General features: G+C 49.7%; 1 protein-coding gene across 1 annotated transcript in view; it reads left to right on the top strand.

Moving 5' to 3' along the window:
* Positions 1–13,120, top strand: part of HMCN1 (hemicentin 1) — a 921,797-nt gene that overhangs the window by 122,198 nt on the left and 786,479 nt on the right. Inside the window, exons 8-9 of the mRNA XM_075322013.1 lie at positions 1,361–1,624; positions 1,893–2,037. Of these exons, the coding sequence (XP_075178128.1) occupies positions 1,361–1,624; positions 1,893–2,037 (409 nt within the window). The remainder of the gene's footprint in view (positions 1–1,360; positions 1,625–1,892; positions 2,038–13,120) is intronic.

The following is a 13,120-nucleotide window of genomic DNA, read 5'->3' as shown; positions in this document are numbered from 1 at the left end:
GGGGGTCTAAATCTACATGTGCTCATGACGCCCGGGGCCCCAACGCCCGTGCATATCCCCAGGTGGGGGGGACAGAGTCCGATCCAAGCCGCTACCCACAGAAGGGGAGGTGGGGGCCCAGATGACCCCTAGCTCCTTCATGACTAGCAGCTTTTTTTTTTTTTTTTTTATTTATAATTTATTTAATTTATTTATTTTATTTATAATTTATTTATTTAATTTATTTATTTTTTATTTATAATTTATTTATTTATTTTTTATAATTTATTTATTTATTTATTTTTTAACTTGTCTGGGGATACCAATAGGGGATGGGTGGATTCTGCTGACTTCTGCAGTCAGCACATACACCAATGCAGCACCTCCAATCTGAGCTGCATCAGAGGCTGTGCCCATCCGCAGCCTGCCCCCGCATTCTCCCCGCTCCCCTGTACCAGCTGTGACAGGGCAGTGGTGACAGGGCGGTGGAGGGAGCAGGGGCACGGGGTTTGTTACTCCCACAAGGCCGGCGGGTCCTCCGCTGCAGCGCTTCCACCTGCGCTGCATCAGGGACCGCGCCAGCTCACAGCCTGCACTCGCACCCACCGCTGGCGGAGGCAGGGCGGCGGGTGGGCGGCGCCATAAGCAAAGAGCGCTTTCGCGCTCTTTTCAAACTGAGGGGCGGGCTCCAGCTGACCGGCGGGCGGGTAGTTCACTCAGAACGCCGCTCGCCGGCACACCTAGCTGGAGCCTCAGCAGGGAGGAAGCCGCTCACAACTAACAGCGCTGTGAGTAGGACGCTTTCTTCCCTGCTGATGGGGGATTTGTGACAGACGGCGAGCACAGGCGGACCGGCAGGCGGGTATTTCCCTGAGAACACCGCTCGCCGGCACATGTCACCTGTGCCTCAGCAGGGAGGGAGCCGCTCACAGCTAAAGCGCCGTGGGCAAAACTCTTCCCTCCCTGCTGGTAGCTCTCTTACCGCCTTCCGAAGCGGGTATACGCCACCAGCCGCCCAAACAGGTCCGGGTCCAGGAACAGAGAGACCGGAAGCTGGGCAGCGCAGTGACATATATCCGGGAGGCAGGCAGGAGCAGGTCATACCACAGGAGCCGGGGGTAGCTGGTGAGTCTTTCCAGGGGGAGAAACCACCTAAAATTAGCATAGGGGGCCTGCAGTCAGGTGGCAGCATCTCAAATTTTGGCTGCAGTGCCCCTCAGTCAGGGTCACGAATCAAATCTTATCTAAGTTAGAATGTACCTGGCGAGCCGAACCTCCAAATGCTTCCTCATCTCTAATTATATGTAGAGAACATGAAATATAGTTATTTATACTGACTGTTCAGTTCCCAATCCCTTATGTAACGTCATTTTTCTTTTAGGGATTCCTACATATGTTCTCTTAAACACAACAGGTTTGCAGCATCCAGGAAGACTCGATTATCTTGAGTTGTTAACTACTTCAGGCCTACTTCTAAAGACAATTCCCATTAACTATTATCCTGATAGAATACCCTATGAAATATGGAACGTCACTGAATTTACTCCACCAAAAGAACCATTTTTCCTTAGAATAACAGGTTATGATAAAGACGACCACCTCTTTCAGAGAGCATCAAGTGTTTCCTTTTCTAATATTGTATCAGGTAAATGCTAATCACTGTAACATATTGTATCCACTGTCAAATCTGTAAAATCCATTTTTCTTGCATTTAGTAATTTTGCAAACATTTTGCTCCTTTTACATTTTGACTAAACCTCATCTGCTTCTCACCAAAAAAATCCTGTAATCAATCAATAATTTTCTTATTTTGCTCCATTTGCTGCTACACAGATTTCAAATTGTCTGTACGTTTTGTATCACTGTTTATTTCATGTAACATTTAATTTTTACTATATTATTTATACTCACAGGACCTCCTAAGGTGTCAATGCCCAAAGTAACGCCTGGCTACTATCTACAACCTGGTCGTATTCCATGCTATGTAGAAAGTCTTATACCTGTATCAGTGCATTTTAGAAAAAACGGCATCAGACTTGGTATAGAGCAAAAATTCCAGTATGTGTAATTTATATTAAATGATATAGATATATATATAAAATATACAGTATCTATGACTAGATGTAGATGATAATTAAGTCTGCAACTTAGAAAGCTTTAATAGAGTACAAATTAAAAAGGTTATCTGCGCCTTTATTTATTTTTTATCATGTACCTAAAAACTAACAGACTGGTAGCTTCCAACAGTTGAATCTCTCCTGTCAGCAAACCAGCTACTCCATGTTGAAGGGATGTGACTGCTGGAGTCATGCTAATTAAAAACTCTTTCTGTCAAGGAGATGTGACGCCCTGGCAAAACCAGGTAGTCACACATTAGGCCCCACACAACACCATCCCTCACCTAGGTCACATACAGCCGACCTGAAACCCTAGTCACCCCCCTCAGGGCAAGACAGGCACACCAGTGGGTTGGACCAGGTGATTAGGGAACGCCCACCTAGGGGTCTAGACAGCCCGGGGCGGGAAAACAGTGAGTCTAGAGCAGATGAAGTGGTAGTTCAAGTGGAGAGGAGTGTGGGCTGGAGCTAGGTGTAGCTCCAGCAGAGAAGAAGTCCAAGTTGAACGGTGCCAGGGTTGGAGCCCTGGTGCCTTGGCTAGGTGGCAGACGGTGGACTCCATCAGCAGGAGATGGGAAGACGGCTCGGCAGATCCGAGGAGGACCAGAGCAGGGTTGGAGCCTGCCGGTACCAACACCGGAGACCCCACCGGAAACCGTGCACAGAGGGGGTACTCGGACCCTGAAGCCAGGACCGGCACCAACGGCCTAGCTAATCAACAGATTGAGGGCAGGATTACAGGTCCTGTCTCAACCAAAGTCCCAAAAGCAGACAACCACCCACAGATAGGGATAAGGCAACCGCCAGGGCCCATAGATCCCACGGGTCAGCGTCAGTGGGCACGGCTCCTCAGGCACACAGAAAGCCGGGAGCGGACTCCCGTGTTCCACACCGGGAAGTCCACACACACAACCACAACCAGTACAGAGGAAGAGACGGCCGGCCACCAGCGGCTTGGTTTACCAAAAGACTCGTGTGATTCATTTACTCGTGAGTAACCAAACATCCCCTGCTACGTCTGAGCGCACGAGCCCCTGCCATTGCCATACCCTGCACAGAGACACTGGGCCCCGGGGCAACCATCCCTACCCACGGAGGGGTTAACATCCGGCTGCCATTACATCTCCCCCGGGTATCCCACAACAGCAGCGGTGGTGACCCACTTCACCACACACCGTGGGTGGCGTCACAAACCAAATACGGTCCAGGCCGTACAACTACGTCTCCCTTTTCATTCGGCGTGTCCGTGTGACCCCCGAGTCAGGAGGATCTCTCGAGCCACGCAGCTGGTCCGGATCCGAGCAGCGCCGGCTGCTGGCACGGGGGCGCCACACCCCAAAACGTGGCGTCACGAACAGGATTCAAACCCATCCACCTACCCAGTGGAAGTGGGCCTTGAATTGGACAGTCAGCGGTGATCCGTTGGAAAATTTTCAGAAGTCGCCATTTTGCTGCCATTTTTGGGCGCAAAAAATTACAGCCTAGCGTCTTCTCCCCCGAGAAGCCCCGCCCCCTGGGAAAACGGCCGGAAGGAAACAAAACCCTGAGGCGGAAAACGAAACTAACCTGCCGCACGAGGGAGTGCTTGCAAAAGACCAGGGGGGGCGGGCGAAGAATCTGCAGCATGTGACCCGAGCAGATAAAGGGCCGAGACGCCAGGACTCTGCCACCCTTTTGTTCCTGGGTACCGACAACGCAACATGGCCGACCAGCCTGGCAAACCAGCAGTGGAGGAGCCCGTGCCCGGAACAGCCGATTTTATGGAAGCCCAGACTGAGAGCATGTGCCGAAGGATCCAGGCTCAGGCTAGCTTCTTGCTGAAGCGATGGACGGCCGAGATGGCGGAGCTGGCTGCAGCCGTGAGGGCCCATGAAGTGGAAGCGACCTTGGAGAAGCAGGTAAGCGACCCACGCCCCTATGTCCTGCCGGGACCGGCCCAACAGGCTGAGGGGCCCGGTCTACCCCCATCCACCACGTCGCCTCCATCGCTGCCCGTACCTGCAGCTGACACCCCGCTCGGTCCACTGCCAAGAGCTACGGCAGCGGTACCCGTTCCATTTGCCCGCGAGGACCTGCCCGCAGAACCCTCCGACTGCGAGCATGTCACCGCTCCAGCCTCCGTACCAGCTCCATGCCAGACCAAGGCCCGGAAAGCACCCCGTCCGGCCCTGAGCCCTGCTGCGACCCTGATGACATCATCGCCGGTCCCGGAGAAAGCAGCTCCCGCGATGACGGTGGCCCCGGCAGTCCGCCCGGCTGCAGCAGAGACAGCCCCTGACCGAAAGTCAGCGCCGACAGAGACACTGACCGCTCCCAAGCTCCCAGCCTCGGCTGAGGCGCAGCGGGGATGCACCTGTGGGGCAGAAGAGTGGGCCACGACACAGCGAAGCCCTCCATTGCCAGTAATGCCGGTCGTAGCCGGCACGGAGGGAGTCTGGCTGGGTCCAGCCCCCGCGCAGGTGGAAGTAGAGCATGCAGCAAGTGCTCCGTATTGGGAACGGCAGCTGCACCAGCTGAGCAAAGAGATAGCGACCCAGGAGAAGAGGAAGGCGGAGGTACTATCCTGGACATATAATGAAAAAGACCATCTCCGGAACGCCACCTTCCGGGTACGGGGCCCAACGTACCAAGGCCAGGTCCGGCACTTCAACCCCCAGAAGGGATGGGGCTTTATCTATGAGCCGGGCCTGGAAGCCGAGATCTTTGTGCCCCAGAGGGATGTGGCCCCTCATCTACCTGTCGACCACCCAGACCGGGACCTGGAGTCTGGAGAGTTAGTTTCATATACCCGGCATTGCAGAGAGAGGGATGGTTCGCCCTAGATGTAAAAAGATGGGTGAGCGAGGGAGAAAGGTACTACCTCCACCCCTCTCCGCCACTCTCCAGCCCCGAGGATGACAAGTAGGTAGCGAATCCCGGCTACCCCAAGTGAGTCCCCATTGGGACCGTTAACCCTGTAAAGTTCCCGTTTAAAAGTTTTAAAAATGGACCATGGCCGTGAACTGGCAGGCCAATCCAAAAACTATTGGGCCTTGTAAGTAGTCCCTGACCAACCTTTTCACCCTCCTGCAGTCTCTGGAGAGGCTGATTGGAGGAAGGGCCTGCAGTAGAGTCGGCCAAGGCCCAGTTACCATTGAGACCGGTGGCTATCCTCCAGGTCAGGGGTCCCCTGGACATGAGGCCCTTGAAAAAGACTGCCGGGTAAGGAACTTTTTACCCATCCTGTAAGGGCAACACCCGCACCTGTCCTGGACTTGGGCAACTGATGCGCACCAGTGCTTAGCGGTGGCACCAGGGGGCAGGTTGTTTTGGGTGGGGGTGTACTTGTAAATGTCATATCTTTTCTCTTTTCAGTTCCTGTTAAAATAAATGTCGGTGGTCGGACAGCCCTTGGACGGTCTGTATTAAACCAAGGGGGAATGTGACGCCCTGGCAAAACCAGGTAGTCACAGATTAGGCCCCACACAACACCATCCCTCACCTAGGTCATACAGCCGACCTGAAACCCTAGTCACCCCCCTCAGGGCAAGACAGGCAGACCAGTGGGCGGGATCAGGGGGTTAGGGATCACCCACCTATGGGTTTAGACAGCCCGGGGTGGGAAAACAGTGAGTCTAGAGCAGATGAAGTGGTAGTTCAAGTGGAGAGGAGTGTGGGCTGGAGCTAGGTGTAGCTCCAGCAGAGGATAAGTCCAAGTTGAACGGTGCCAGGGTTGGAGCCCTGGTGCCTTGGCTAGGTGGCAGACGGTGGTCTTCGTCAGCAGGAGACGGGAAGATGGCTAGGCAGAGGAGCCCGCCGGTACCAACACTGGAGACCCGACTGGAAACCGTGCACAGAGGGGGTACTCGGACCCTGAAGCCAGAACCGGCACCAACGGCCTAGCTATTCAACCGATTGAGGGCAGGATTACAGGTCCTGTCCCAACCAAAGTCCCAAAAGAAGACAACCACCCACACATAGGGATAGGGCAACCGCCAGGGCCCATAGATCCCACAAGTCAGCTTCAGCGGGCACGGCTCCTCAGGCACACAGAAAGCCGGGAGCGGACTCCCGTGTTCCACACCGGGAAGTCCAAACACACAACCACAACCAGTGCAGAGGTAGAGACGGCAACCACCAGCCTTGGTAGGGAACCAGAGTACAACCGGCCATGGCGGCCAGCCACCAGCACCTTGGTTTACCAAAAGACTCGTGTGATTCATTTACTCGTGAGTAACCAAACATCCCCTGCTATGTCTGGGCGCGCAAGCCCTTGCCATTGCCATACCCTGCACAGAGACACTGGGCCCCGGGGAAACCATCCCTATCCACAGAGCGGTTAACATCCGGCTGCCATTACATCTCCCCCGGGTATCCCACAAAAGCAGCTGTGGTGTCCCACTTCACCACACACTGTGGGTGGCATCACGAACCAAATATGGTCCAGGCCGTACAACTACATCTCCCTTTTCATTCGGCGTGTCTGTGTGACCCCCAGGTCCGGAGGATCCCTCGAGCCACGCAGCGGGTCCGGATCCGAACAGCGCCGGCTGCTGGCACGGGGGCGGCACAGAGACAACCAGTTAAGTTCAAATGACAAAGTTTTACATAACAGTTTCTCATCAACAACTTTATACACGAGGTAGTGGTAACATAACTTCCAGCACCTTTCAGCAATACACCGTATGATCAGACGCACTTCCAGATGCATATGAATTGATAACGTTCTAACTGGTCCTGTTCATTCCAACACACCGCGGCCGAGGCTCCACATCTCATTCTCCTCTTAGAGGAGTGGGTAAGGTGATATTTCCAGTATGGCCAGAGTTGAGCCTTGATCTCTCAGACATTTAGAGAGACTCCACCCTTGCAGCGTCAACTTATCTCAGGCACTAGTCCACCTCAGCCTGTTACCTTGATCTTCAAGGTACTTGATGCCTGGCTTCTAGGGTTCTATCTTTTCAATCTTTCTGCCTGAGGGTCACTTTCTTGAATGGCCAGTCTATAGTTTCAATGTGATACCACATTCTGAGTCTAAGGTGGTACTTAAGGGTCACACTATCATAGATCTGGTCTCCTTTCTCATTCTCTTAGCACAGGTCACCTACTGCAGGGTTCCCCAAGTCCAGTCCTCAAGGCCCACCAACAGTGCATGTTTTCAGGATTTCCTTAGCATTGCACTGCTGTTGGAACCAGAACCTGGGCAGGTAATTACATTAACACCTGTGCAATACTAAGGAAATCCCAAAAACCTGCACTGTTGGTGGGCCTTGAGGACTGGAGTTGGGGACCTCTGACCTACTGCATGCAGCCAGGCTGACAGTCAGACTATACAGTATGTCTATTTTTGTCCCTCACTGGGTTCTAACTAACTGTTTTTTTCCCTATAAACCAAACCGTCCCATTGTGGGCTATTCCCAACTCTTAACTGTTTATTACTCTACAGTCTGGTAACCACATATAGAGTCTTGCTGTCCATTACACATTACATCACAATTCACATGTCACATTATTTACAAAGACTCAGGACACAATTCACATGATATCACATTATTGTGAATGGTGTTTTCAGGGAATAGAACACGAGATCAATCAGTCCACCTCCTTTCTGTTATTCCCCAATAACAGAGCAGAGTGGAAAAGAAGCCAACGCTCGGTTAACATTTCATCAGCTGAAGCCTCTGAATCGCTATCAGGAGCAGTCCTCTACAATTTGTTTCTCTGTGGAGAATGGTGCCGGGCACAACAGTCAAGTGGAAATAAATTACCTGCTTGTTAATTTTTAGGCACTTTTTTTTTTAAAAAAAACTACCCAAATATCCGTTTTTAAAAGGTTTTCTTTTAAAGTGCATTCACATACAGAGGGTGAAATAAGTATTCAATACGTCACCAATTTTTTAAGTAAATATATTTCCAAAGGTGCTATTGACATTAGTTTCTAACCAGATGTTGGTAACAACCTATCCAATCCACAAAGGCAAATAAATCAAACCATAGATGTCAATAAATTAAGTTATGTGTAATAATGAGAGATGACACTGGGAAAAAGTATTGAACACTTACAGAAAAAGAGGTCCAGAAAGCCATGGAAATTCATGATACCAGCTGAAAGCTATCAGTGATTAGAGAGCAATCCTGCCACTTAGTGAAAATAATATCAGCTGGTTCAACTGATAAAAGATGTCTGTAATACTATTGTATGTACTGAGGATTTCGATTGCATTAGGGCAATGACAACCAGAGACGAGTTCTTGGTGCAAAAGACGTTTTATAATATGTACCGCAATATGTAAACAGAACAGAATATACACAGTAATATGTAACCGCAATATGTAAACAGAACAGAATATACACAGTAATATGTAACCGCAATATATAAACAGAACAGAATATACACAGTGGAACATAAACACAGTAAATACCTGCCGGGTTATGAGCAAAGGGGAATTCCCGGGACCGCGCACTGGACTCCCCAGGGAGACCGCCAGAAGCGAACCTCTATACAGGGGCTGTCCGGCAATCACCCCAGAAGGCCTAAATGCGCAGCAGCCGGGACACAAAAGGGCAACTGGTATAGTCCAAAAAATGTCCGTACGTGATGTGAGTCCTAGGGTGGATATGAACGGAAGGGACCGGGCAGAAGTGCCGACCAGAGACGGCAGACAGAGTCTGAGCACAGTTGGATGAGAGGTGAAGTCCAGAGCTGGTGTCAGGTGTTGCAACCGGATCCAAACAGCAATCAGGAGATGAGAGCAGCAGGGCAGGAGTACACAGGAAGCAGTATACTCAGGCAACTAGACTAAGCTTAGGGGCGGGCTTTTAAACAGATGAACAGGAAGTAGGGCAACAGAACAGAAAACTCCATGTTAACAAAGGGCAAGATCCTTCAAAAGAAAAACTGGAAATCCCGGAACTCTGACAATGTCACATTACCAAAGTGCCACAGAAGAAACATCTTATGATGGGTAACACCAGTGAGCTATTTCAAGACCTTTTCAACTTTATTATTTCAAAACATACTGATGGCATTGGTACAAAAGAATTTCTACACTACTGAAGGTTCCAGTGAGCAGTGTTCGGGCCATAATAGTGGAAATAACATCATTTTACCATAAGCTGTCCATGACCAGGTTCTCCCTCTAAGATTTCAAAAAGAGGAGTGAAAAGAATTATCAGAACAGTTATCCAACAGTCAAGGACCACCTGTAGAGAGCTACAGAAAAACCTGGAATCAGCAGGTACAATTGTTTCAAAGAAAACAATAACTAAAGCACTCACCCTCCATGGCCTGTATGCACTCTCACCACACAAGACTCCATTGATAAACAAAAAGCATGTTCAAGGGTGTTTAAAGTTTGCTCAACAACATCTAGAGAAGACTTTGAGATATTAGGAGAATATAGTCTGGTCAGATGAGACCAAAATTGAACTTTTTAAATGCCTAAGAGTTCCACCCCAAAAACACTATACCAACAGTGAAGTATGGAGGTGGAAGCATCATAGTGTGGGGCTGTTTTTCACAATTCGGCACTGACAAACTTCATATTGTTAACTAGTTTCCCCATATAGGATGTGTTTTGAAGCTGTCATCACCAACAACGTCATTCGTACAAAGTATTAAGCACAGGAATCGTTTTCAATACTTTTTCCCTGTGTAATTTCTCATTATTACACATCATTAAATTTATGGACATCTATGGTTTGATTGCTTTGCCTCTGCTGATTGGATGGATTGCTACTGACATCTGAAATATCAGTAATTCATGTCAATAGCACCTTTAGAAATATATTTATTTAGAAAATTGGTGGTGTTCAATTCTTATTTTGCACTCTGTAAATATTTGGTGTTTTTATTTTATTAACTATTATAAGGAACCCGATGCTACAACTAACCCTATTATTTTTTATGCTTCCTTGGACTATGAAGAGTTGGCTTTCATGTAGGACCAGAACTTTAAGTCAGAGCAAAGAGCCAATCTTTACGAATAATCTTCCCATCTGACTCAGTCCTTCCTTACATACCATGATTTTCAGTCTTTTGCCATGACGATGAAAAGCTATATGTCTGGCAATTGCCAAATGAAAGTTCTCTACGGCCCCCTTCACATGTCCGTGATACACGTGCGTGTTTGTTCCGTTTCCGTATATACTGGAGACACGGACAAACATACACCAATGTTAATCTATGTTTGAGGTCACACGTGCGTTATTTCATAATGTCCGTGTGTGCGTGTCCGTGTTCCGTATGTGTTTCCGTGTTGAACGGAAGCATGTCCGTTTTTTGCACGGAGCACGCACACATGGACCCAAAGAAAGTCTATGGGTATGTGCGCACACGTTAGTAAACACGTATGTATCTCCCTATGGTCCGTGTCCGTTTGGTGTTTTTTTTCTAGCGATGGCGGTCATTCTTTCTATTTCTGTGTATGTCGGTCAATCTCCCTCAGTCCGTCGGTCGGTCTCTCTGTCTGTCTGTCAGTCGGTCTCTCTCTCTGTCTGTCCCTCTCTCACAGTCTGTCAGTCTCCCCCCTCTCTCATACTTACCGTTCCCCGATCACCGGCGCGACGCTGCACAGCTGTAAAATAAACTCCGGTGGCTTTTACTACTTTGAAAAAGCCGGCCGCTCATTAAACAATCTCGTATTCCTTGCTTTCCCCACCGACCGGCGCCTATGATTGGTTGCAGTGAGACATGCCCCCACGCTGACTGACAGCTGTCTCACTGCAACCAATCACAGCAGCCAGTGGGCGGGTCTATACTGTGCAGTTAAAAAAATAAATAAATAATTAAAAAAAACGACTTGCGGTTCCCCCCCATTTTGATACCAGCCAGAGTAAAGCCACATGGCTGAAGGCTGGTATTCTCAGGATGGGGAGCTCCACGTTATGGGGAGCACCCCAGCCTAACAATATCAGCCAGCAAGCGCCCAGAACTGTCGCATCCATTCGATGCGACAGTTCTGGAACTCTACCCGGCTCTTCCCGATTTGCCCTGGTGCGTTAGCGATCGGGGTAATAAGGAGTTATTGGCAGCCCATAGCTGCCAATAAGTCCTAGATTAATCATTGCAGGCATCTATGAGACACCCCTAATGATTAATCTGTAAGTTACAGTAAATAAACACACACAGTGAAAAAAACCTTTATTTGAAATAATAAACACTATAAAACTACAAAAAACCCGTGTTCACCAATTTATTATGCCCCAAATACCCATCCATGTCCGGCATAATCCACGGAGGTCCCTCGTCGCTTACAGCTCTGCTACATGAAGGGGACAGGAGCTGCAGAAGAACACCGCCACTTCTGTCACCTCCACGCAGTAACTGAGGTGAGTATTGCGATCAGCTGTGCTGTCACTCAGGTTACTCGCGGCCACCGCTGGATCCTCCACCTCTGACAGTAAGTCGTCCGAGTGACAGCAATGAAGTCACAAGTGAGTTGCGGTCACGAGTGGAGGATCCAGCTAGCCGCTGGTAACCTGAGTGACGGCAGCGCTAATCGCGCTGCTCACTTCTGTCACTCAGGGGATTAGCGGTCACCGGCGAGTCCTTCACGGGTGACTGGTAATCAGGACGCGACACAGACAGAGCCGCGGTATGACAATTAAGTCGGGTGAAGTTCATCCGAGTTCATTCTCAGCGCGCGACTCTGTCTGCTGTCAGCGGGTATGTAGCAACGACATGTTACATCACACACGCAACATTTCACACGGACATTACACTCACTTGTCAGTTATGTTTCACACGCACCCACGGACATTACACACGCACACACGGCTATTATACGCCATTCACACAGATGCCACACGGACCATAAAAACGGACACAAAAACGGGACACGGACCCGAAAAACGGCCCGTAACACACGTGCGTGTATTTTCACGGACGTGTGAATGGGGCCTACAAGGAAGTCCATATTTCACATTAAAGGGAACCTCTCAGGTCCCATATGAGGTCTGACCTACAAGCAGGGTGATGTGTGGCCTAGTAACCCCTTCCTACCCATCCCTGTGATGTAATATTATGTAACATGAATGTATAAGAAAAAGTTTTATTACTTACATGTTCCCTATGTAAATGATCAGAGGGCCTAGCCCCCTGGGCGTCACATCATCCTGTAGGCATTTGCATGCTTTCCGTGGTATCACGCCCCTGTGGGCGTGATACCATGGATTTACATGTGCGACTATTGAACATGCTTTTTGTTTATCAATGGAGTCTTGAGTGGTGAGAGTGCACGTAGGCCATGCATGGTGAGTGCATTAGTGAGTGCACAGGCAGCTCCTTGAGATCCCGTGCATGCGTGCTTGCCATTCCCGCAGCCCTGTTATCCAGGTGTTTACTTGTCGGCTTCAGACACACACTGTGCATGCGCTGAAGACTCCTGCGGTTCCAACCATGTGCTGAGCATGTCTGAAGCAGAAAAGCAAGCAGCCGGATAACAAGGCTGAGGGAATGTCAAGCACGCACACGTGGGATCTCAAGGAGCTGACGGTGACGTCGCTCATGTAAATCCATGGTATCACACCCACAGGGGCGTGATACCATGGAAAGCATGCAAATGCCACAGGGCGATGTGACGCCCTGGGGACTAGTCCCTCTGCTCATTTACATAGGGAGTATGTAAGTTATAGAACTTTTTTTATACATTCATATTACACAATATTACAACACAGGGATGGGTAGGAAGGAGTTACTAGGCCACACACATCCCCATGCTTGTAGGTCAGAACGCATATGGGACCTGACAAGTTCCCTTTAACCTTCTAACTTACATTTAAAAGTCTTTCTTGCATCTAAGGGGTGCTTTACACGTTGCGACATTGCTAGCGATGTCGCGTGCGATAGCACCCGCCCCCGTTGGTGGCAATATATGTGGTGATCGCTGCCGTAGCGAACATTATCGCTATGGCAGCGTAACACGAACATACCGGTGCAGCGACGTCGCTGTGACTGCTGAACAATCCCTCCCTCAAGGGGGAGGTGCGTTCGGTGTCACAGCGACGTCACTGCGACGTCACTAAGCGGCCGGGCAATAGAAGCG

The sequence above is a fragment of the Anomaloglossus baeobatrachus genome, chromosome 8 (genome assembly GCF_048569485.1).
Source record: "Anomaloglossus baeobatrachus isolate aAnoBae1 chromosome 8, aAnoBae1.hap1, whole genome shotgun sequence".
In the NCBI taxonomy this organism is placed as follows: Eukaryota; Metazoa; Chordata; class Amphibia; order Anura; family Aromobatidae; genus Anomaloglossus; species Anomaloglossus baeobatrachus.
The sequence above is the reverse complement of the archived record's forward strand: the minus strand, read 5'-3'. Positions and strand labels throughout refer to the sequence as shown.